This window comes from Eleutherodactylus coqui, chromosome 3 (assembly GCF_035609145.1).
Source record: "Eleutherodactylus coqui strain aEleCoq1 chromosome 3, aEleCoq1.hap1, whole genome shotgun sequence".
NCBI lineage: Eukaryota > Metazoa > Chordata > Amphibia > Anura > Eleutherodactylidae > Eleutherodactylus > Eleutherodactylus coqui.
Genome location: NC_089839.1, coordinates 155,232,872 through 155,257,939, shown reverse-complemented (window position 1 = coordinate 155,257,939; position 25,068 = coordinate 155,232,872). Strand labels below are relative to the sequence as shown.

Below are 25,068 nucleotides of genomic sequence, written 5' to 3'. Positions count from 1 at the left end.
ATCGGCGATATACAAAAATGCTCGAGTCGCCCATTGACTTCAATGGGGTTCGTTACTCGAAACGAACTCTCGAGCATCGCGATAATTTCGTCCCGAGTAACGAGCACCCGAGCATTTTGGTGCTCGCTCATCTCTAGATTTAATCATTAGCACTGAGCCGCCCTTTTGACCCCTGCTTGGCTGAGAGCTTTCCCGCCATATTTGTGTTTACCTCACCTCTTGCCCTGCTCTGGGTGGTTTTAGAAGCCAGCTGGTAACAGCAGCTAAGTAGCTCAGACTCCTGACCACTGGAACCTTGTTGCTCAGGCAGATGTTCACTTCTGCCCGGCAGCATCTCTGTCATATTACCTCCACTTAAAATCTGTCTCTACATGTCTTATTGAAATATGATTTATAATCCCATGTAATTTAGGCATGCATTTCATACAGTGTTTCCATAGACACAAACAGGCACACACAAACATTCAACACACTGTACGTCGTAGAACAGATCTGCTTTTATTGCACACAGAATAGGAGTCTCATTGCCAGTTCTTACTCCTAGATGGAAGCAACAGATGTAAGATACAAATACAATGTTTTAATCTACATTCTTTGGATCGTTATTTGCATTATACTCCATGTTCTATTCCATTATAGTAACATAATGTGTAGCAAATTTACATACAAAGATTTGGTGGTCAAAACAAGTTTTGCTTTGGTACATCGTTCCCAAACGGCATTCCAAACTTTCTTTCAATCTAGTTCTTCTACGACTGGTTTCGAGATAAAATGCTCACAGTTGTGATGTCAGGAATGTCCTCTGGCCTTTCTTCTGTCCTAGGACACAACACCGTGCTTACGGCCCACCTCTGTAAACGCCTGCACACAACTGTCAATGTCTTCATTACTGTGAGCTGCAGAAATCTGGACACGGATGCGAGCTTTGCCCTTAGGCACCACTGGGAAGCTAAATCCAATGACATAGATGCCTGACAGAAAAAGAAAGCAAGTAGTCCAGTGAATATTCAGTGTTGTGTATGGTATATTAATGCATTTATATTTATTTATGCCTTATGAAGGTGCCTAGACCACCACCGTACTAGTTAGAGAGATAGTTCTATTCACTAACATGACCTCAGCATCATTTTCATGCAAATTGTATGTAGTAGGCGATGAACAAACTGGGTCCCCTGTCTGAGGGCAATCAAGTCATAAAGGACCCATTTCTTCATTAATTTTTATTATGTTTATCATATTATAAAAAAAAAATGTTGTGTCCAAATAGGAAAGAAGGGAGGTTTTAATGATTCTCAATGTAAATCCTTTACGTTTGGTATTAGGGATTGTCGTAGATTCTTTATTTTTCATGTGGATGCTGCTGCACAACTCTGACAATCTTCTTATTAGGCCAAGTCCACAATGGGCGTTAGGTTGTACGTATACTGCTGAATATACATTTAATATGCTCGAAAACTCTCCTAAGCCAAGATGTGAATATTGCTATACCTCGGCCTCAACTATACTGAAAACTTTTTTGTATTACCCAATGAGAGTCATTGTCAATATGAGGTGTAAACCTAGTCTTACGGGCCAGAGGGAATTGAGAATAAGCAGTTTCACCAGTAAGGCTTGGCGAATTTCACAAAGCAATATAGATCTACAAAGTGGAGTAGTAGAGTTCTGTGCTTATAATTTTCCTCTTTAAAACCAAATCCATAGTTAAAGGGGTTGTCCCACTTCTAGCAACTGATGATCTGTCCTCAGGATAGGTCATTAATTGCAGATTGATGGAGGTCCGCCACCCGAGACCCCCATGAATAAACTGTTTCCCCAAGCTGATGTCGGCGTACCGAGCAGTCTTGCTGCAGGAAGCAGGTAGCACTGTATATTGCGCAATAGCCTGGATGCGGCTGAGTCCTAATGAAGTGAATGGGACTCAGCCTGCAATGCCAATCCAGGCCACTGCTCAGTGTACAGCACTACCTACTTCCTACAGCAAGACAGCTCATTACATCAGCGCGGAAAAACAGCTGCTCCCTGGGGGTCCTGGGAGGACTCCACTGATCTGCTATAGATGACCTATCCTGAGAAGAGGTCATCAATAGCTAGAAGTGGCACAACCCCTTTAAGCATAAAGAGTAGAGATGAGCGAACGTACTTGGTAAGGCCGATTTCGCAATCGAGCACCGCGATTTTCGAGTACTTCACTACTCGGGTGAAAAGTACTCGGGGCGCTGTGGGGCGGGGCGTGGTATGGTGGAGCAGGGGGGGTAGCAGCGCGGAACAGGGGGGAGCTCTCTCTCCCTCCCCCCCCCCCCCCCCACTCCCCTCTGCAACCCCCCGCTCACCCACAGCGCCCCCGAGTACTTTTCACCCGAGTAGTAAAGTACTCGAAAATCGCGGTGCTCGATTGCGAAATCGGCCTTACCGAGTACGTTCACTCATCTCTAATAAAGAGTTTACTAGTATCCCTCATCTCTGCATATCAGCAGAAGTGTTTAAGTTGTAAATTCTAAAATGAACAGTCCACTCAATTCTAACTATGGTGTAACAAAAAAAAAAAATAAATAAAAATAGCATCAAACTGCTCTGTGTGAACTCTACCTAAAGTTTGTAGGAATGGAACTTCACCTGTCTGGACACCTGCTCGGTTTACGCCACCAAAGTCACTGATACACACCTTTTTCCAACATATCATCCGCCATCGTTGCAGCCAGTTTGGCGTCACCGAGCATCACAGGACAAATTGGATGATCCTTCCCACCAATAGTGAAGCCTGCAGCTGTCATCTTGTTACGGAACCTAAAAAGCCGAATTAGTTACGGAGTCTCATACTGTAATAAAAGTGAACAGCTCACTAAACTTACAAATCAAACCAAAGCCTAAAAAACAAAAAAAGTAATAGTGAGAAATTCAGATTACACTCCGATGTCACAGGCACAGGTCTCCAGGTAGTGGAGATATTGGGATTACAGATGAACATCTATGTTGAAGATTAAAGAAGTTTTTTGGTCCAAAGCTGATGATCATACCTCAGGATAAACAATAGCAAATGGGCAGGGGTCCACCATCCAGGACCGCCACTAATCACCTGATGTTAAAGAGCTCGTGGCCAGTCTGCATTCTAGAACACCATCTGTTCTGCAGTGGCCAGTATGGTAGTACACCTCCCATTTACTTCAGTGGGAGAAAGAGGGACTACCATACTGGCCACTGCAGAACTGACAATTCGTGCAAAAAAAAAACAAAAAAAAACAAAAAACAAGGGGCTGAGCCCTAAAACTTGCAGTTCCCATGGAAACAGGTAGGCTAATGTTAGGAGCTGCAAGCCTAGAAAGGATGCCACAAATTACGAGAAGTTGGCATGGTATATGAGAAGAGATAGAAGAAAACTCTGGTGTGCGTTATAAGCCTCCTGGTATGAAAAGCCCAAGACAGGAATAAACTGTGGGTAAAACTAGCAATTGACATACAAAACCCTTAAGTAATGCTACGGCGGTGTAGTAGTACCTGGTTATGTGATCTCAATGTCGGTTGTAGGTTCTCTTTCTACACTATACTGTTGTGTTTTGTTTTTTTTAAACAAAGAAAGCCTGAGGGCTCTCACACGAGCGTTTCGCACATACAACAGACGTGGGTTTTGTGCACACAATAAATGGTAACTAACTTTCAACATTGCCTTCCACATACAAAAAAAATTTTTTTTTTATTATTTTAGTCCTTGACGAGGTGTCCAGTTCCTGGAAAACTTGTCACTGTGCCCAATTCCCAATTTGATTACACTGCAGCAGCTCCGGTAAAGAGGTCAAGTGCCCGGTCCATCACTGGCGATCCAATGCTTATACTTTCAAAACCTAAAGAGAAGTTTGTTTAAACAGTCTAAAGTTTACTAATAGGAATCAAGAATGGGACCATTCCCAATCAGCAGGTCAGACTGTTTTCAGCACAGGAGAGGAAAAATGTATCAACCATCAAATAATCTGGACTCTTTTGTTAAGAAATTAGTACCTGTAAGAGTATGTTGCCCCATCTCCTCCCCCTTATCAATCCTTTACTTAAAGGGCTGATATAAATGGTCTGTAAGAAATATATTCAGCACCTTGGCCTTTCTTTATGTCCGCTCCTAGCTAGAGGTTGGAACAGTTCTTACCGTACTGTTTTTGCAGACACAGATTGTGCGATTTCATTGCTTTCCATCAATAGGTCCAGTGCTTTGGAGGCGCTGCCAACCACAGCTGGCGGAAGAGTATTCGAGAACAGGTAAGGTCTCGAGCGTTGCCTCAGCAGATCAATTAAAGGCTTTGGGCCAGTTGTATAACCACCTAGAAAGATACAGTAGTATGTTACAGAAGACTAGACAAATATCATCACCAATCAATGACTAACCAGTTCTGTATATAAAGTAGACCTGGATACAACCCAAATGGACATAACATGCCATAAATATAACTTGTTCAGCTGACTGCCATTTCCCCAAGTCCACTATAAATATATTGTACATAGTTAACCAAGAGTGCATCTTTATTTCAAAAGAGAGAAGAGAATAAGTCGCTGCCCGACAATCCCACCAAAATCGACAGACCAGCTTCAGTCCGCTCTTAAACAAGTATTTTTCATTGATATTCTAGCTTTTTTTTTAAACTATACTATGAAGCTAAAGTTAATCAAGGAGTCCATTTATATGTTAATAAAATAATGCAACTTGCACTATTTTTTGTGGATGGGAAAACACTTATTGAAATATATGGAGAATGCTTGAAAATATAGAAGCATAGTGGTATTTTTAGGATGCATCCCATCTCACGACGCTTCTGTATGATTTACATTGACACATATGTGCGTGTGAAGCAGGCAGCGCTCAGGTAGTAAGTAGAGCAGGAAGAAATCACAGTTTTTTCTAAGTAGTTGTAACGAAGCCCAAAACCTTCAGAATGGCAGACACTGGTTTTAGCTTCCTATATCAAATTACAGTTGAAGGAGCCATAATAAAGCACAAACTGTTACTCTTATGACTGATACATGGTGCACACTAGCGGGAAAAGGATATTTTTGCCAACATGAGTTTCGTTAGGCTGATGATGGATACTGACCTGCAGCTCCGCCAAGTGCTTTACCAAGAGTGGAGTTTACAATTGTCACCTGGTCCATGACTCCCATAAGCTCATCTGTGCCCCTATCAGCGAGAAAGGGTGGGAGAATAAAACCTCTCTCCTACGACATTATAACAAATTAATCCTCTACACCAGACGACATTACAGGTCTTAAGGCCCTTTTACACGCAAAGATAATCTTGCAAACGACTGAAGGATTTAGCGATCTATTGGCATAAAATGTTAATGCCCATTAACACTTTATCATCTTCATTTGCATGAAAAAGGGCCACCAGGAGTTGTTTGCAGAGCCCATCTTGTGTTTAAGCACACTCCCAGCTGTGTAACCAGCTTCCGGAACATAAACATGCCGCAGGGAGGACATCCTGCAGTTTTTTGAAACATAAGCGAAATACATTCAAATGGAATGCATTTGCTCAGTCTTTCAGCGGTTGAACAATGGATTTTATGTTAACTAAAATCTATTGTTCAAATGAAAAGTGCACGATGGCTGCGTTTACACGTAACGGTTAACACTCATTGTCGGGATGTTTGGACGAATTTTGAGCAATAATCGTTGCGTGTAAAAGGGGCCTTAGGAAAGAAGGGAAGCAGGGGAATTGATCGAAAACCCTTTGTACACGCTAGGCTACCTTCAGACCAATACCGCACTTGCCAATGTGCGTTTCTTCTTGCCGATGCAAGGAGTTTTTCATTCAAAAGCACCTCGCATCACTTGAGTGAAATGGTGATCATAAGGCACATCAGAGGATCGCAAGTGTTTCCCATTGATTTCAATAAGAAATATCACAGGGCATCCAAGTGCCATGCGAGGTCTTTAAAGGTCCCATTGAAAATATTGGGTGAGAAAATATTGGCAACAATATAACATGCTGCGATTTTTGTCCTTGCAGCAAAGGAAAAGAAAATTGCTCATTTGGAATAGGTCCATTCAAAAGAATGGAGTTCATATTTGTGCGTCTCCCAACACACAAAACATGCGCAATATTCTCATCAGTGTGAATAAGCCCTAAAAAAGGTATAAATAAGGATCAGCATGGAAGTCTTTTTATTAGAAGACTAAACACAAGAAGGCGGGGGTACAGTCTTAGATTAGTTGGGGGGACAAAAGCAATGTCAGAAAATAATTTACTGAAAGAGTAGTAGATGCTTGGAACAATCTTCCAGCAGATGTGGTTGTGAAATCAACATTAAGTCCGCATGCACATGTAATCCGGCCCTGGCAGCAGCGGAGTCTGCGTGTAAGTGCTAGCTTGAATGTTCATCTGTACTATGGTTGGTCCGCATGGCTTGCCGTCTGACATGCGCAGTGCAGATTTTTTAAACTCCTGCCCTCATGGATCATGCCCTTTATCCGTGGACCTTTCGAAGCTGGATCCATGAGGGCAGCTGAAATAATTTATTTTTAACTTTTTTCATGATCGCCAGTATCCAATAGATACCGACGATCATAGACCCAGGGACTGGTCACCGCGGTCCCCGGTGACATCTCTAGCCTCCCAGCTCCCTTCAGTAGCCTGGAGCCAGAAGATTTTAAATGTCCCACACCGATCTGGTCTTCTGCGCATGCATTGCCAATTTTTCTTTTGGCGCGCATGTGCAGAAGACAGCAGAGGGGCCGTTCTAGACCAGGTCAACAAAGACATCGTGGAGGATGGGGGTGGGTGGCTTTCTGTGGCCTCCCATGACAGCTCAGGCTGTTGGCTACCTCCGGGAACCCGACATCATGGAGCTGTCACGTCCACAGCCTGCAGGGCTTTAATCCCCAGAGGGAGCATGTTTTTACGTCCCTGGGGATTAAAGCCCACTTAGGCAGGGCGTAAAAAAGACAATGGGGTGGTCACTAAGGGGTTAAGTGAATTCAAGCTGCTGGGATAAGTATAGATCTAGGCTAAGAGAAAAAAAAAAGATAATACCGTATAAGGCTACCTATACACAGCTGAGCGTGATATTGGGCTGTGAAACTGATCCCAATATCACGGCCGTGTGATGTACTGGCGGATGTGATGTGGTTTTCTGTCAAAAACACCTCCCATCACATCTGTGAGGTCGCGATACTCCAGACTGGCTTCTTGCGATTTTTTTTTTTTCTGTCTCATGGAAAACAAACACATGGGCGATGTGTTCCCGGAAGTGCACAAAGATGGAGTAGCCGTGATTTTTTACCGCGATACAGAAAAAAAAATCTAATGTATACGACTACATTCAAAAGAATGGGGTTTATATTTATGCGCGATTTGTGTGTCTCGCAATGCACAAATCTTGCGCGATTTTCACGTCCGTTTGAAAGCGGCCTAAGGGCGGACAAGATGGACCATGTGGGCTTTTTCTACCCTCACTCTTCCATGTTTCCGTTTACTAAAACAAGACAACGAACAACTTTCTGAAGGGTCTTCTGGAATACATCTAGGTTGAGAAGACAGAGCAGTCGAGGTCAGACATCGGGGATTTAACTGCAGGGGAAGGAGGGGGGAATGGGATAAAGTGCCGCTTGCTAGCTGGCTGTGAGATCAGTACTTGGGAACCATCTTTGTACAGACTGCAGTGTTTTGAGCACATCTTGTGCCATGTCAGATTAGCCAAGCACTGGGCATAGAATACAAGGATGGCTCTTCTTGGCATACTGCCAGGGATTATTCCAAGGCCGCTTTCTCTAGACATTTTATTGTGTCCTGGAAAAAAGCCTGGAATAGTTAATGGCTTTGGTAACCGCGAGCAACAGCACAGTTCGCTGTATTGGATACTAGGTGATATACCCTGCGTTACACGGCGATTTTATGAATAGACATCCTGGAATATACAACGTGGGCCACAACAATTTGCCCAGCACCCACTGTTATGGAAGTTGTCCAAGGACAATCTATGTTGCCCATAGCAACCAATGACAGCACAGCTTTAATTTTACCTCAGCAGTATAAGAAATATAAGCCGACTGGTTGCTATTGGCAACAAAAATTACAGGGGAAGTCGGCGAGTTTTCGATTTTTGATTCCGCCAGTATGCGTCGCCTGGTGCTAAGAACGCTCATGCGAAATTTCACTCAAAATCGGACCAGAACTATCCATTTATATACAACACAAATAGACAGATTTTGCGTTTTATATCTAAGATTATACGAGATCCTCCTTCCGCCCCGTAGCCCTATGCATTATGGAAAGTGCCAGAAGTCTATAGTTCTGCAGATGGTTACTGACTGCAGGAATTGCTCCTCGGATGAATGAGGTGTCAGTGAGTGTCACTTCACCCGTTGGTAAGTGAAAGCTGCGCTGTATACAAAATATACCATATTCCATTCTACACCATTAATGTCAGATGATAAAGAGGTGACAGGCAGACCCTTCAGCAAGACGCCATCCATAAGAGGATTAGAAACTTTTGCCAGCATGCGCACTGCCATCTCTGCGGGACATCCCACAAATCCTTAGTCTGAGCGCTTCAGATGAAGGAGTGGGGAAACTGTGCTTCTATGTTCGCACGCAGCGTATTCGGAGATTCTCGTTTGGTAGATGACCCTTCAACATACTTACAAAGCAGCTGTCCGCAGTGCGACCCAGTTAGGGTGCATTTACACTGCAATTTTTCTGCACGGTTTCTGGAGCGTTGCTAGATGCACAGAAATCACACAAACCCATTGTTTCTGCATGTGCAATTTTTCTCTTGCAACGCTGCACCCTTAACCCCTTAGTGACGGCGCTACCGTAAAACTACGTCCTGCTGTTGCAGGACGTGTATGGAGGGAGGTAGCGCCGCTATTTCCCTCCATACAGCGCAGGCGTCAGCTGTTTATTACAGCTGACACCCGCGGGCAATAGCCGCGCTCGGCCGGTCGGCCGATCGTGGCTATTACCCCTTTAAATGCCCCGAACGCTGTTTGGGGGTCCCGCACGGCCCCCCCGCGGTGAGATCGGGGGAGCCGTGCAGGTGTCATGGCAGCCGGGGGCCTAATGAAAGGCCCCAGGGCTGCCTTAACAGACTGCCTATCAAGACATCCACACAGGGTGGCTTGATAGACTGCCTGTCAAAAAGCAGTATGACGTAATGCTATAGCATTACGTCATACTGCAGGAGCGATCAAAGCATCACATGTTAAAGTCCCCCAGGGGGACTTCAAAGTAAAGTAAGAAAAAAGATCAATAAAGTTTTTTAAATTGTAAAAAAAAAGTTATAAAAGTTTAAATCACCCCCCTTTTGCCATATCTATTATTAAAAAATCTAAATCATAAAATAAAAATATGTATTTGATATCGCCGCGTCCGTAAAAGTCTGATCTATCAAAGTAGTGCATTATTTTTTCTGCACGGTGAACGTCGTCCGAAAAAAAAAAAATAAAGAACGCCAGAAATGCATTTTTTTAGTTACCCTGTCTCCCAGAAAAAAACGCAATAAAAAGCGATCAAAAAGTCGTATGTATTCCAAATTGATACTATCGGAAACTACAGGACATCCCGCAAAAAATGAGCCCTTGCTCAACTACGTCGACGGAAAAATAAAAAAGTTATCACACGCACAATATGACCGCAGAAAATTATTGAAAAAATTAAATATCTTAAAAAATAAAAATAAAAAAAAATACAAGTACTACAACAAAAACAATACTATATAAGTTTGGTATCGTAGTAATCGTACTGACCCATAGAATAAAAATATCAGGTCGTTTTTGTTGCAGTTTGTGCGCCGTAGAAACAGGACGCACCGAAAGATGGTGGAATGTCGGTTTTTTTCCCCATTTCTCTCCGCTTACAATTTTTTTAAAGTTATTCAGTAAATTATATGGTACAATAAATAGTGCCATTGAAAAATACAACTCGTCCCGCAAAAAACAAGCCCTCATACAGCGACTTCGATGGATAAATAAAGGAGCTACGATTTTTTAAAAGGGAGTAGGAAAAAAGCAAAAAAGCTCCGTCACTAAGGGGTTAAGGGGTCCAAAAAAATAAACAGATCAGACTATTATCGCACTTGCCAACCCACAATTTTTATGCAAGCGTGAGGCATTTTGTGAGAAAAACGGGAATTTTTTCTTACCGATAATTCCCTTTCTTAAAGGCATCATGACAGCATACACCTGGAGGTTGCTCACCTGCTGACCTGATGGGACAGGAAGAGGCAGAACATAAAAAGCACCCCCCCTCCACCAAACACCAGTGCGTTCCAAATAACCACAGTGACAGTATACTTAACCAGAAGGTGTGTTTTATTGGCCCCACACACCTTAGACAAAGAAATCGTAAGCATACACATTACCTCATGTGTTTAAGCCAACAAGGGTAACCGTGTCGGTAGGGGGGGGAAAAGCCCGTATGCTGTCATGATGCCTTTAAGAAAGGGAATTATCGGTAAGAAAAAATTCCCGTTTTCCCTTCGTCATCATGACAGCATACACCTGGAGGAATACCAAATAACTGGCATGGGCTTTTTTAGGGAGGGATTACTGCTTGAAGCACCTTCCTCCCGAAGGTTGCATCCTCACTAGATTTTAATGTCCAGCCTATAAGGTTTAATAAACGTATGGCTAGAAGTCCACGTGGCTGCGTTACAAATCTGTTCGATTGATTCAGCTTTATGAATGGATGCAGTCTACTCGCTCTTCTAGGAAATTTCCTGATCCCCTTGTGCTCAGCAAGCGTGAGATCAAAGAATGCCCTCAAAGCCACTACTTGGGCTTTGAGGGAATCTGGACTCAACCCTTTATACGGGCCTGCCTGGACGAAATTTAAAATTTTTACGAATGTCTGATTGGATGTCCTGACCCATCCATTCTGAGAATTTTTTCCCGACTTTGGGATAAATCTTTTCCGTCGAGGGCATAAGGCTCTCGCACATAGTGGAAACCCCGTTAGATGATAAACCCTTTTCTAAGAATTTTACCCGTTCAAGATCCAGACTGTAAGCCTGAACTTGTGAACCTCCGGGTAGAGGAGAGGACCCTGCAGCAATAGGTCCAGTCCTGACGGAAGATGGAGAGGCTCTCCCACTGACAGATCTCAGGAGAGGAAACCAAGGTCTTTTGGGCCAATAAGGCGCTACTAACGTTACTGACAGCCTTGGCCGCAGTAATTTCTTAGGAGTAGCGGAATCAGGGGTAAAGGGGAAAAAGCGCAAGCTAAGTCCCCAAACCCAGGGGTGAGAGGGGGCGCCCGTGCTTAAGGCTTGTTTCTCCGAGTCTCGGGAAAAGAGAAGACGGCAATTGGTATTTGCGCTTTACGCAAACAAAACTATTTTGGGTGCCCCCTATTTGTCCCGAGCAGGCTAGACACTTCGGGATGGAGTCCCCACTCTCCTGCGTCTACTTTCTTCCTGCTTAGAAAGCCCGCGACTGAATTCTCGGCCCCTTTTATACGGAAGGCCGACAGTTACTTAGTTGTGAGTTCCGCCCATTGAAGGAACCTTCTCGCCAAATGCTGAAGTAGAGGATTCCTGGTGGAACCCTGGTGGCGAATGAGTGGCACTGCCGTCATGTTATCGTAAAAAAAATCCTCACATGCTTCATCCCTAAACAGCTTGCAGGCTACGTCTGGTTTCCCAAACCTCATTACGTTCTCTAACGTTAGATAACCTGGATCTCTCATGAGGGTCTTAAGTACCCTGTATATGGCCACCTTCAAAGGTGACGCCTCACCCTTTTGCGCTGGCATCAGTTATCGCATCAGTTATCAGTTACCCCATTAAAAGGCTGTCTGAGGACAACCGTCAGCGGAGTGAGGATCTAGCCCTAGTGGAAATAGGGATTGTCCTGTCAAGTGAGGACTGACTTGTCCCCCTTCTGGAGGATAAGTGTCTGAAGATCACTGCTGTGGAATTGGGCCCAGGGAACCACTCCAATACATGAAGTCATTAGCCCCGGGATCCGCATCACCTCTTATTGAAACTGTAGATTTTTTATAGAGGGCAGAACATTCTCTAGAATGAGCTGTTTCCTTAGAGGAGGAAGGGATGAACATTGGAGACGAAAATCCAAAATGACTCCTAGGAATTTTTTCCTGGTGTCCGGATCCATGTTGAATTTCAAATCATTACTGATCCAGCTCAGACCCTTAGACAGCTGAAGCGTGGACCCCCAGTATGACCTCAGAATAGTGAGGGAATCTGCCACCAGCCGGAAACCATCTACTGAGCTGTGCCCCCTTTCAGATGGGGGATGATGATAATCCCGCGATTGTGCAGAAAGGCTACCATTCCAATCACCCCTTTGGAAAAGCTCCGTGAAGCAGAGGAGATTCCAAAGGGAAGGCGCCATTCTCAGCGCAAATTTAGGAACTTTTTGCGAGTTGTCATAATTGGGGATGTGATAATACTCATCCTTTATGTCAATCGTAGCCATAACGTTATCCCTACCAATCAGGGGGATTGCGGTTCTGATCGTCTCCATCGGTGGGAGCCATTGGTTCAGAAACAGAGGGGAGTAAAACCCTTTCCCCCATTCCGTCTTAGGGATGGGGATAACTGCACCGATATCCAGCACGATTTGTTCACCCTTAGGGCGCCCACCCACTGGCGTTTGCGATTTTCGTGCGTGAAAAACGCCGCGTTTTCGCTGCGTTTTTCCCGCGTTTTTCGCGGCGTTTTCGCGGCTTTTCCATTGACTTTCATGGGTGCATTAGGAGAAAAATAAGGACACATATGCAACTGACAGTTCCTATGTTAAAAAACGCAACGCAACGCAAAACGCCAGTGGACAGGAACACATGTTATCTCTATGCCTGTGCAGGAAAAAAAACGCCAGTGGGTGGGCGCCCTTAAGAAGAGCCTGCTCTAGGGTTGGTGCCGGTATGACGGTCACCGTAGAACCGGAAGCCCGTACTTGGACCCAGGCCCACACAGTCCGAGGTTAAAAAGAATCTATTTGGAGGGCGGGGTACTAGCTCAAATCTTGTACCCCTCCGTCACCAGGCCTGCGCTTGTGGGATCGATTCCTGTCATTAGGATCGTTTCCCAGCGTGTGGTAGGCACCATCAGTAGCTATGTTTCTCCAACTAGTGCAGAAGTGAACTAATCTTCTGCGGGCATGAAGATGCAGGTTGAGGGACCACAGTAAGACCCTTATCGCTTCCTCCGGTCTTTCCATTCCCCACTTATGTTATAGAGGAGGGACATGGAATTAAGGTGCTTTTTGCGGGGTCTGATGACTAGCCGCCCCGAACGGGTAGGGTACACAACCTATCTTTGGAGGTTATGTCTCTTGACCACTACTTTACCCCTGAATGACTGCCGCAGTGGTGCCGGAAAGCCCGTCCTTGGACCCAGGCCCACGCAGTCTCCGGTTAGCTCCCGAATGAGGTACTTCCCACTGGGGCAACCGGGGCTGGCAGAAGAGATGCTCGTGTTGGATAGGGCTGCCTGAGATCCGAAGCAGACTGCCTAGTCAAACCGCAGTAGAGCGAGCCACCAAGGTCGCCGCAGTATTAGCTTTATAATGAAGCTGGATGTGGACCAAGCCTTACGCATGGTCATGTCTACTTTGTTGCCTTTGAGCGGGACGTATCCTCAGATGGCGTCTCCTCAAGGATAGCCACTTCATTGTCTGCCAATAAAGGACACTCCTAAAATTCGTTTAGAAATTAAGGGAGCTTGATCCATACAATTCTATTCATAAGGATCAATGGTTTAAGTGTGGCGTTTACAGGGAATGTAGATTTACGTTGTGGAAGCAGACTCGCAACATGACGTCCTGCACAGTGCAAGGTTTTTAGCGTTTTTTTTTTTTTTTCAAAAACGAGATATTTTTTCTCCCCCTGCGACACTTCCAAGATCGAATTCTTCTGCCATGTCAGAGTCCGACTCTAACACTGCTGGAGCAGACCCTCTTGTGGCCCCTAAGGGCCCTGGTTGGAGGTCCGAGAGGTAGGACTGTTTCTTCCCGGACAACTGACTGGATTTCAGACATGGGGGAAGATTTTTCTTCCTGCAGAATTTTCGCTGAGCAGGAAGCGCATAATGTTTTAGAATAGGAGTCGTCAAGTTTTGTAAGCATACAGGACGCTTTTTACTTCTCCTCCTAGCCTCCCTAGATTTTTGAGTATCCCTGTCGTACGTGACAAGGGAGAGCTCTGTTAGTAAGGGAAGTGTAGTGCAGGTGTCTGTAGGTTGGCCCACAGGACCACTTACAGTTTGGAGATTCTCTGGGTCCTCTCTTGGCCGACATCCTGCGCTTGTGGGATCCATTCCTGTCCTTAGAATCGATTCCTAGCGTGAAAAAACAAAACACCAGCCGACCCTTTGTGCGCTCGATCGAGGCCACGCCCTCTTGCGGAGCATGTGGCGTCACACTCCTTGTGTTCCGCCCGCTACAGCCGGGACCCAGAGATGGCGGTCGCCGCCTGGTTGGCGACCGCGGTGGCGCCGGAAAGTCCGTCCTTGGACCCAGGCCCACCGGAGATGGCGGCCGCCGCCTGAAATGACGGCCGCAGTGGTGCCGGCAGCCCGTACTTGGACCCCGGCCCACGCAGTCCCCGGAAAGCGCCCAGATGGGGTCCTTCCCACTGGGGTTGCTGGGGCTGCCTGAAGAAAAACGCCGCCGCTTCGCCGGTAAGTCCTCCTCCGGCATGGGACAGCGTCGCTGGAGCTCTGCCGTTGCTGTCCTGAAGGGACAGGAAAAACACTGGTGTTTGGTGGAGGGGAGGTGCTTTTTATGTTCTGCCTCTTCCTGTCCCATCAGGTCAGCAGGTGAGCAACCTCCAGGTGTATGCTGTCATGATGACGAAGGGAAAATCACATCACTGCATCTGCAATTTTCACGCACATGGAAAAAATAGAAGTAACCAATTATTTCTTATGAGAGCAAAAACGCATCCCACTAGCATGTAAAGTTTTTTCCTGCTCCCATAGGGAAGAATGGGCGATTCTTCAAAAATGGAACATGCAGTAATTTTTCTCTTGCACTGCTACTTTTCGCATTGCTGGAAGGAAGAAAAAAATAAATAAAATAAAAATTCACTGATGTAAACAGACCCATCAGAAATAATGGGTTCTTCTCTTTTCCCATGCATCTCCTAATGCAAAGAAATCATGAAGAAGGAAAAAAAAAAGAATTTGCCCATGTAAATGCATCCTAAAAGGGGAATACAGCCAATATTACAGCATTTGAGTGAATGGGTCATTTCTTGGGAGTTGTTGTAATGAGGAAAAAGAAACAAGAGTAGGAAAAAGTAAGTCATTCACATGTTAAAAATCTCGTTACAGCTTCCTTACCGTCCATTTGGTCCCATAAAACCAGTGGCGTGACATTCATCTATGAAAACTAGAGCATTATATTTCTTTGCAAGGTCACAAATTTCACGAAGAGGAGCAATATCGCCATCCATAGAGAAGACACCATCGGTAACTACGAGACGCAGCCGGTGTTTCTGGAGAGGTATAAGAGTAATATGTCAGACTTACAAGAAGGAACTTCACCCAGAAGATGCAGATTACAACTAATGACAGCACATCACAACCACAAATATAAACACAGAATTAAGTAGGAGGTTTCTGTACATTTTAACCTCTTTTCATAGAGGAAGATTAAATGCTGGGCAGTTTATAATGGAGTATGGCAAGAGCAATAAGCAATATATCGGTGGTAGAGAACATGCTGCCCGGTGTGTGTGTGTGTGTGTGTGGAGGGGGGGGGGGAATACTGTTGACCCTGAAAAGTTGTATCCCTAGCAATAGATAACCACTTATTTATACGTGTGGCTTTATAAATCTTCATGTCTTCATGTATTACATACCTTCTCATTAATAAACTGCTCAAGCTATAATTTCTAGTGCTAGTTTATTTTAAAAAAAGAAGTTTCTTCTCAGCTATATGTGGTAGTTATTCATATTAATGTCTATTATATAACACAGCAGCAACACCTTGTACTCAGCCATCTATGCTGTATTTACCGAGCATGTTATAGAGTAAGATGATCTGAAACAGATTAATATATACAGCACCTGCCCTACATTGCTTCCCTTATCTCAATCCACCACCCAGCCCGGGATCTCCACTCTGCTAACGAAATTAGATTAAGTGCCCCTTTAATTCAAACCTCTCATTCCCACATCTAAGACTTCTCCAGAGCAGCACCAGTCCTTTGAAACGCGCTACCAAAAAATATCCAGGCAATTCCTGACTCACAAAACTTCAGGCGTGCTCTAAAAACACACCTCTTCAGGGAGGTATACCGCATTCCCTAAACAAACCCCTCTGAACTCCGTCTGTGTGTATAGCATCCCTCACTTTCCACCTCGCCATACCGTGCACATCTCCAGCCCCTTTACCTTCTGTATCACCCCAATATTTGTAATATGTAAGCTCATTGGAGCAGGACCCTCACCCCTACTGTTTCCATCAATTGATTACTTCATGTAACCATGGTCTTGTTTTATTTCGCCTGTATTGTAAGCGCTGCAGAATATGTTGGCGCTATATAAGATTATTATCTAGTTTTGCCTGCGGTTCCATTGAACAAAACACGGATCACCACAGAACTCTGAAGACTTGATTGAACAAGCAGACGCAACTTAATGTCAATACCCTAAAGCAGGAATAAAGCTAACACTTAGTTTAGAACATAACTGTTATAAGGCCTGGAGACAAGGATCCTCACAGGTACAGGACTTGGCACCTCAAGCCAAATATAGCAAGGCTGATTTACCCCTTAGCAATTATGACTTCTTTTACAAGTGTCCAATGTCAATATAGAGAGGAATTGCCTTTGTGTGCCATCGGGTGAATTTACCAACATACAATAGTTTGTGACAATAATCAGTACAAATATCTACTATCATAACATCAGGGGCATGGCTATTGGTGATCGTCAAGATTCCAAAGAAGCCAAGATCAGCCAACCATTATACTCCATGGCAGTAGAATACGCACTGGCAGCACAAAAGTTAAGATCCTAACACATCTTGGTTCTCGAGCTGTTCCAAAATCTAAGCTGCAGTTAAGGCGAGGTTATTGGGGAAAGGCCTTGATGAGACATTTTGAAAGGATTAAGGAGCTGTTAATAATGGGTAAAAAGGGGGTCATTGCTGTAGACAAATGGTAACAATGCAGTCACTGACTGCAGGAAGGGAGAGGGATGGTACAACTTGGCGAGAGGGCATCCTCTGCCGTAATTACGTTTTGGTTGAGAGATACACCAAAGATCAGCACACCTCTGTAAATTAACAGAAAGGCTGTAAATAAAGCACTTTGTAGACCATTATCTGGAATGGAAAAAAATTAATAAAAAATGCAGCCAGTAATATGAAGCTGGATGATTTTATGCAGAATATTGTAATTATCACTTAACAGGTCATGGCAAGTGTTCCAAATGTGCATATATTAGTATTGTGATTAAAACGGCACAGGATGAAATCAGCAGAGGTTTCCTTCCATGGAGTCCCATGGCAACCTCCTTGTCTGCCTCGAAGGTATGTATGCCCCTGGCACTGATGGCATGGCTCGCTGTATGCAGCTCCATAAACATGCTTAGACAAACACATACATTGTCCTTCTAGCATTGGTCATAGCACAGGTATGGAACCATGCTGAGAGAGAAAAGCAGCATTACAAACTTTGCTAATGGGTTGGGAAGGGTATCAAAGGAACCCCTGCAAATGCAAATGGGAAGATGGAGCAACGCCTCTACAGCACCACCTATTCGAAGGAAGTATTTCTACAAGTCGATGTCAGACCGTTTAACAAGCCTTGTAACAATGACTGAGAATTATAAGCCAAAGCCAGAATCTTTCCTAGAAGGAAAAGACAGCTTTTTTGGGGTAATTGCATTAGCTGTCTGTGCATGGTTGTTTTTTCATTCTGGCTTTGCCTCATAATTCCCCGTCATTGTTACAAGGCTTGTCCCAAATGTCTGACATTGACTTGCAGGAATGCTGCCTTCCAATAGGTGGTGCTGTAGTGGCATTGCTCCATCCTCACATTTGTAAACTTTGCTAACCATACCAAACTCATTAAACACACACACACACACAAAAAAAAACAATATATCTATACACTGGCCACTGATGTAGATTTCTATGGTGACCAGAAACCACACCAGGGCTGCCGTACACTACCTGTGCTTCTTTCAGTTTGGTCTCTAGGTCTTCCAAGTCCATATGTTTATAACGGTACTTGTTGGCCTTACAAAGACGGATGCCATCAATGATGGAGGCATGGTTCAGCTCATCTGATAGCACTGCATCTTCAGGGGTCAGCATAGCCTATAAAAGGCAAGAAAGATGGTGATTATTTGCAGTATACTTTTTTTTTTTTGTTACTGTAAGTGTCTGTATTGGAGAGTTCAGCAGTCAATGCTTTTCTGTAGAGTGCAAAAAGGTATGCTAACAGATACTAGTCAACCATATGCATAACTGAAAGAGGGGGCAAATCAATAAAAGGAAGGGGGGGGGGGGGAGAAGAAGCAAGCATGGCCATTTCAGGGATTTGAGTCCAGCATATGTCCAAACCATCTTTTGCATGGGACTCATACTTCTGATGCCAGGAGAAGCTTTCCCCTCACACATAGGCCAAACATAATGAACAAAGTAAGACCAAAGCCCCAACGGAGGGTACAATAAGACCCTTTTTTTGCCCTTCTGAACATAAACTAGACCTTTTTAACCCCAAACACTCACAGTAACAGATCTTAAAAATGTTGAGGGACTGAAGCTTTCTTAGAAACCATGCAGCAGTGAACATTAGGACCAATTTAACACTAGGTTTATAATGTACACTTGCCATTTGCACCAGCAAAGCTACCAGTGCATATATCAAATGTATCCAAGGGGCCTTAAAATCACTCGGAAGCCAAAATAGTGTTCTTTCCTCCTCTGATGGATTGTATAGAACAGCACAAGCAGACTTTGCCATTCCATAGAGAGGTATCCGGTCAAAAGAAATACATATACTATGTGGGAGTCTATGGGAAAACATGCAGATCCCACTCTATGCCTATACGTATACAGTTGCATCAGTTCCAGGTGCATGTTGGGAAATCCTCCTGGCGTAAGGACAGGGTACATTGTGGAGAAATGCATTTTTCTGCTGTCTAAGAATAAAGAAAAGCCTCAATAACCCACCTCAAATAGGCCGGCATTGGCATCAAAACAACTTATATACAAGATGGCATCTTCTCTTTTGTGGAACCGTGCAATCTTCTCTTCAAGATTCTTGTGTATGTTCTGGGGAATGAAATGGGCAGATACAAAAGGAAGTGAAAAGTTTTTTCAGAAGAAGTTACTTTGTTTGTTCTGGATTATATTTCACCTGTATCCTCTGCTGGTGGTTCCTCCCTGGGATGGACTAAACTTGTGAACATGGCCTTAGTTCGAAAGGCCATTCACATCTGTACTGGAGGCACAGAATCTTAGAAGAAACAGTGCAGAATGCTGAGCCATTTGGTCCGGGAAAGTTTCAGGCAGCATGATGAATGGACCTCATTGCAGTCAACGAGGGCTATCTGTTGCTGTGCAAGACTGGCGTGTGTCGGATCCGGCATCACACCTAAGCTACTATAACGGAACTGAACACTGGAAGTTATAGTGAAGCAGGGGTGAATGTGGCATTAATAAAAATTTAGTAGGTAGGTCTACTGATGGCATAAAAAGTAAGTTACATTAATGTTAAAGGAAGGATGAGAGTGAAGCTCACTGATACTAACACCAGAAGACAAAGTATCTCTCTTTATTAGTTAATGGAAGACTGAACAGATTGGACAACGTGAAAGAACCATGCAGGGACACAACTGGCGACACCCGACTTCCAATTCATTCCTAATGTGATAGGAGAAATAACAGAGGAAAGATACAAGAAAGTTCTAAGAAAAGATGCTCCAGAATGGTTATCCCAGGGAATATAATTATACACGCCATGGAAAATGTGACAAATGTTAATGATCATCTTAGTTACATGCTGGAGACAGAAGCACTGGAACTTCTATTGATTACATGTCACCAGTCCTTACTCCGCCATCATATCTACTAGGAAGATGACCGACAAGCTGGACAGATGCAAGGATTTATTTTTCCATCTATGGTGGAAGAGACAAGAAGGAAATCCTCCCTGGTGGAGTTTTCCTGAGGTTTCTCAATAAATCCAATGCTTTCTGAGCATTCATATCAAAATTTAAAGACTAACTGGACTTTTCAGAAACTTTTGATGTGTCAGAGAAAATGTGAACCGTTTTGATCAGATGGGGTCCTGCTGCTGAGGCCCCCCACTGGTTGATCAAATAAGGGGTCTGTAACGATTATTAACTAGCGGTGCCCCTTTAACTGTCTTCGCTGCTTTTTGGCTACTCCCAGCAGCTGAAAAAAAGCTGCATAGAAAGTGCTGTAGATCTCTATAAGGCCATCTTCAGCTGCCAGAGTGTGAAAACAGCCATAAGCTCCATTCAGATGGCAGTATTTGTGGACCAAAAACAAGGAATGAAACCGACAGAGAAAAGGAGTATAATAGAGAGATTTGCACCTCTTCCATATTTTGGACCAACTGCTGGATTTGGCTTACAAATATGAAGCAAAATACTGCTGTCTTAATGAATCCTTAGGTCTCCCTTTATTCACTGCAGACAAGTCGTCGTTCAGAACAACTTCTGTTTACACTGAGCAGCCAGTCGCTTCATTTCAGCGAAATTAACTGAATGACTAGTTACTACTGAGCGATTTCTTGCTCAGTACCCCGTTGGTGGCTGCGTTTAAGCAGGACGACTAGCGATGAAAATCGTTGTTTCACGTAATTATTCAGGTAATACTTGCCCCATTTAAAGTGCTATACACCCTTATTACTCTATCATCACTACTGGAGGAGCCGAAAAGCAGCGAAGACAGCTGAAGAGGCCCACCACTTGGTCAAGTTCTGCAACCCAGTCATTTTAGTGATCGGCGGAGGTCAGGGCTGCGAGAATGCCACTGATCAAACCTTTTGACATATCTGACATGCCAAACGTTTCTGAGAAGTCCAGTTACTTGTTCAATACCTTAAAGTGAGCTCGTTTGTTCAATGCACTCACCTGGGTACCACAGATAAATCTTACTGAGCTCAACCCAGCCCCATACTCTTCTAGAGCCTCCCGACTAGCACGAATCACCTCTGGGTGGCTGGATAGACCGAGGTAGTTATTGGCACAAAAATTTAAGATGCCTAAAAAAAAAAAAAAATAGATCATTAAGGATGATTTATAAGTTACATAAACAGTAATGTGGCATGTGAACAGTATAACACCCTCCCACCCCATCCAACTCAAATTCAGGATGCTATACAACAGGCACTTTATGTCTTCCATATTAGCTCCTTATGAACAACTTATGGATGGCTTTATTAACCATTTAAGGCCAGTACTAGAGCTTAACAATGGGTCTTTGTTCATTCGTGGTGCAGGTTTCAGCCAGCAGTCACCAAGAGACCAAGTGTACGGACAGTACCCAGTCTACAGTGGAAAATTATACTGTTAAATAAAAACCAAGTCTCCCAAAAAGTATTTTCTGACATTTTTTTTTTTTAGCTAAAGCCAGAAGTTGATTCAAAAGATGTGGAAAATAAAAGGGGAAGGACTTAGAAGTTCTCTTGCCAGGTGGATCCACTTCCGGCCTTGGCTCAAAAAGATCATGTGAAGAAAAAAACTGCCACAAAAACCTGTGTGAGGTCGCCCTTCGGCTATTGTCATAGTCTTTCAAAAACTACACGTTTTTAGCACTGACTTTTTATGGCAAAAAATGCCACATCCACATATTAGCTGGGGGAATATATGAAGCCCTTCAAACTGATTTTCTTCCAAAATGGTGGTTTTCTTGTTTTTTTTTTTTTAATCACAGCATGCTTTGTCTGTTATTTGTACAGACCCTGCACTCTGGACAAAACAAAAAGACAGACAAACAATCATGCAAGACCAAAAAAAAAAAATGTTAAAAAGGGGGGGGGGGAAACTATGCATTTTTTTTTTAATCCATAAACAAAAAAAAACACTGTCAAACAGAAGCGCAACAACTATCAAACCTATGTAAACCTATGTCAGGTACAGAAGGCCCAAGATACCACAAAGATACCATCCCATGACAGCTGCATATATGGGGGGGGGGGGGGAAATGCACCATGTTAACTAATTTTTATCCTTTTTTAAAACTACAATACAGTCACGGTAAAAGTACAGGAGCGGCTTCACATGTATTCAGTGGAAGATCACATAATTATAGTGGAACACAGCCAATGTGCTAGACAACTGTGTGATTTCTGTGCTAAACCAGGCTAGAGGCGGATTGTAGAAGTTAAGAGGCGGTAGACTTTTTGCATCAGCAGATTCAGGGGGACGTCAGTTATCATGTGAAGCATGCCTGGTGTATTATTCATCTTCACTAGAAGTGTTCTGGGGAAAGGAACACTCTACAAGCCTTTCTATGCGAAGAAGTAGAGTGCAGAGGTAGCTTGTGGTCATGTTGGGAGGTATTGCACATGCACTCCAGAGATCCCAGACACCCAATAGATCAATTGCACACAGAGTTAGAAGCTTGTAAGGACTGGTCATCTCCACTCCATAGCGGAGCAGGACGGTTCCCCTAGCCACAAGCTGTAAACAACTGCAAAGACGACTACAGCTTTTCAAAAATAGAGGGTATTTTTGAAAAGGTCATGTAATTAGTGAGTGCTCTAGTTAGGGCAGCAGAAATGCAGTCCTAAGCTCTTGCTCACGACCTGAAGATTGCGGGTTGAATACCCACTTGGGTCTGGTGGCCGGCTCAAGGTTGACTCAGCCAAGGTCGGTACAATGCTGGGGGGGGGGGGGGGGTAAAAGATGACTGGGGAAGGCAATGGCAAGCCGCCCCGCAAAAACAGTCTGCCCAGAAAATGTCAACCGATGAGTCAGTTATGACTCGGTGTTTGCACCAGACGACCTTACCTTAGTTTCCAACTTGCAATATACTTGTGCAAGTCTGGCCTAATGTGCTTTATGCACTTTGTGTTTGCTATATAATTCTCTTTTTTTTTTTGCAAGTACACAATATCATTTGAGAAAACTAAAAAACAAACTAGAAGTGCATAGAAGATTCCTTTTTTACATATATTCTAAGACGCACTTCAAAAAAAGTGAATTATCACATGTAAAAGAATGTTATAGATTTTCTGTTGCCTCTTTTCCATTGTAGTCAATGAAAATCGCAGGCATGTAACATTGAAAATCTCTGATCATACAAATTTCTTTGGGTTTGCAGTATAAGGCTATGGCCGGCTGCACAGGTCGGATTCCACGTGCGGAATCCCGAAGCGAAATCTAACCCTATGCCCGGCTGTTGACTCTGTGTACCTGTCCCGATTCTCCATAATCTGTACTGAGGATATGCCAGCCGTCGCAAGTGCGCAGTACAGATTATACTGTACATTCCGATGTGCATATATCGGACGGGTTTTCACGCCTGGCCGATATGCGCTGCCTCTCTCTCTGCAGAGGGAGGAGGGGGACAGGGCTGGGAGCCATGCACCGAGCTCCCATCCCTTCTCCAGTCCTCGCCACTATTTGCAATGGAAGTGGGCGGAACTTAGTTCTGCCCCCGTCCCACCTCTCCCATTGCAAACAGTGGCAAGGAGCGGAGAGGGGGGTGGGAGCTCAGTGCACTGCTCCCGGCCCACCTCCCCTCTCCCTGCAGAGAGGGACAGCGTATATCAGCTGGGCGTGAAAACCTGGCCAATATACGCACATCAGAATAAGCCCTTACACTGGCGAGTGCAATATTGCACTCGTGAACACACAATTTAGCCTGCGATTTTGATGGGGGGGGGGGGGGGGGTTGGGGAGCATAACATGTTATATCACCAAAAGATAAAAAGTCACATAGCACTCACATGACAAAAATATATCTATATTGTATATCACATCTGCACACAAGTGCGATGCAATTTATATTTTGCTCCCATAGAAAATAATGGATAATATCGCAAAAAAATAGAATATTGGACGTTACAACTTTTCTATCTTGAATTCTCAATCTGAAAGAAAAATAGCCCATGTGCAAGAACATATAGAAAACAGATCATTTTTTATGTGCGAGTTCCATCTATGTCATAAATCGGACAGAACTCATGCGAAGAAATCACCAGTGTACATAGGGCTTCGGCTTAAAGTTACACAACTCTGCCACTACAAGGGTTGTGCAATCAATAATCACAATCTCACAGAAGTCAATGTAGTGATGTTGTGATTTGCAAGTAGCCACAACCTAGAGATGACCAAAAAAATGCCACCCTAGTTGGCTACAATTAAACTTTTTGTTGTGCTACAGATGGTTATTGACTGACAGCCGCAGCGCACGAGACCGTAATGCTCGGACTGCAGCCTCCGCCGCCCCTTTGTACACGCTATTGGATCATTGGCCGTGTCACTTGCTGCAGTGCTATACTAGCGATGTGTACATGGTCTCTATGAGCCAGCTGCCTTGTCCAGCGCGACTACCTGTACTCCTCCCGTCCACCGAGATGTGCGCCCCCTGCTTGGAGGTGATGACCCTCTCGCTCTTCCACGTCCCGGCTTCCTTGATACTTTCTAGCTCCTTCTTCAGGATGCCCCTCAGGTGGGCAACAGAGGACTGTGCGCGTCCCGACCGGAGGCGCACCTGGGAAAGCCGTACACTCCACATCTCACCGACTGCCCCGCCACCTTAACCCACACACTGTGGCACCATGAAGACAGAGGGGTGTGTACCGCTGTAGCCAATCAGCAGCCAGAGAGCGTAGAGCCCTCCCAAGGCTGCTCGCCTCGGTGCCTCCTATTTAACCCCCAGACTGCCAGTGCAGAATACACTTCTATGCAGGAATGGAAAACGTGATTACTCCATGCGGAACTTCTGCAACCTTCTCATTACAACGAGAGCCATTATCTCCAGTTATCCCATAGTGTGAGCCACTACAACAACCCGCATACTTAGTTTAACTCACAGTGTACCAGGTGACATAGCCATAGCAAGCAGCTGTGATACTAGGAAGCACTGTTATGGCAGGTGGGTTCACAGAAGGACATCCGATGTGCACTAGTTA

The 25,068-nt window shown here is 44.3% G+C and overlaps 1 protein-coding gene across 1 annotated transcript; it reads right to left on the bottom strand.

Annotated features, from left to right (window-relative positions):
- Positions 1-479: 479 nt before the first annotated feature.
- On the bottom strand, positions 480-24,716 carry GCAT (glycine C-acetyltransferase). The gene is made up of 9 exons (XM_066596408.1): positions 24,488-24,716; positions 21,059-21,189; positions 19,128-19,229; positions 18,123-18,269; positions 15,282-15,436; positions 5,073-5,155; positions 4,133-4,304; positions 2,663-2,784; positions 480-971 (listed from the first exon to the last, which is right to left on the bottom strand). Exons 1-9 carry the CDS (start codon positions 24,669-24,671, stop codon positions 820-822), a joined length of 1,248 nt encoding a protein of 415 aa, XP_066452505.1. The 5' UTR covers positions 24,672-24,716; the 3' UTR covers positions 480-819.
- Positions 24,717-25,068: the final 352 nt, after the last annotated feature.

Excerpts from the sequence above, each read along its gene's own strand:
- GCAT (XM_066596408.1), bottom strand. The coding sequence starts at position 24,671 with ATGTGGAGTGTACGGCTTTCCCAGGTGCGCCTCCGGTCGGGACGCGCA. Across the intron at positions 21,190-24,487 it reads GGTGGACGGGAGGAGTACAG|GCATCTTAAATTTTTGTGCC; the intron begins GTAGTCGCGCTG and ends TTTTTTTTTTAG. Across the intron at positions 4,305-5,072 it reads AGCACTTGGCGGAGCTGCAG|GTGGTTATACAACTGGCCCA; the intron begins GTCAGTATCCAT and ends GTATCTTTCTAG.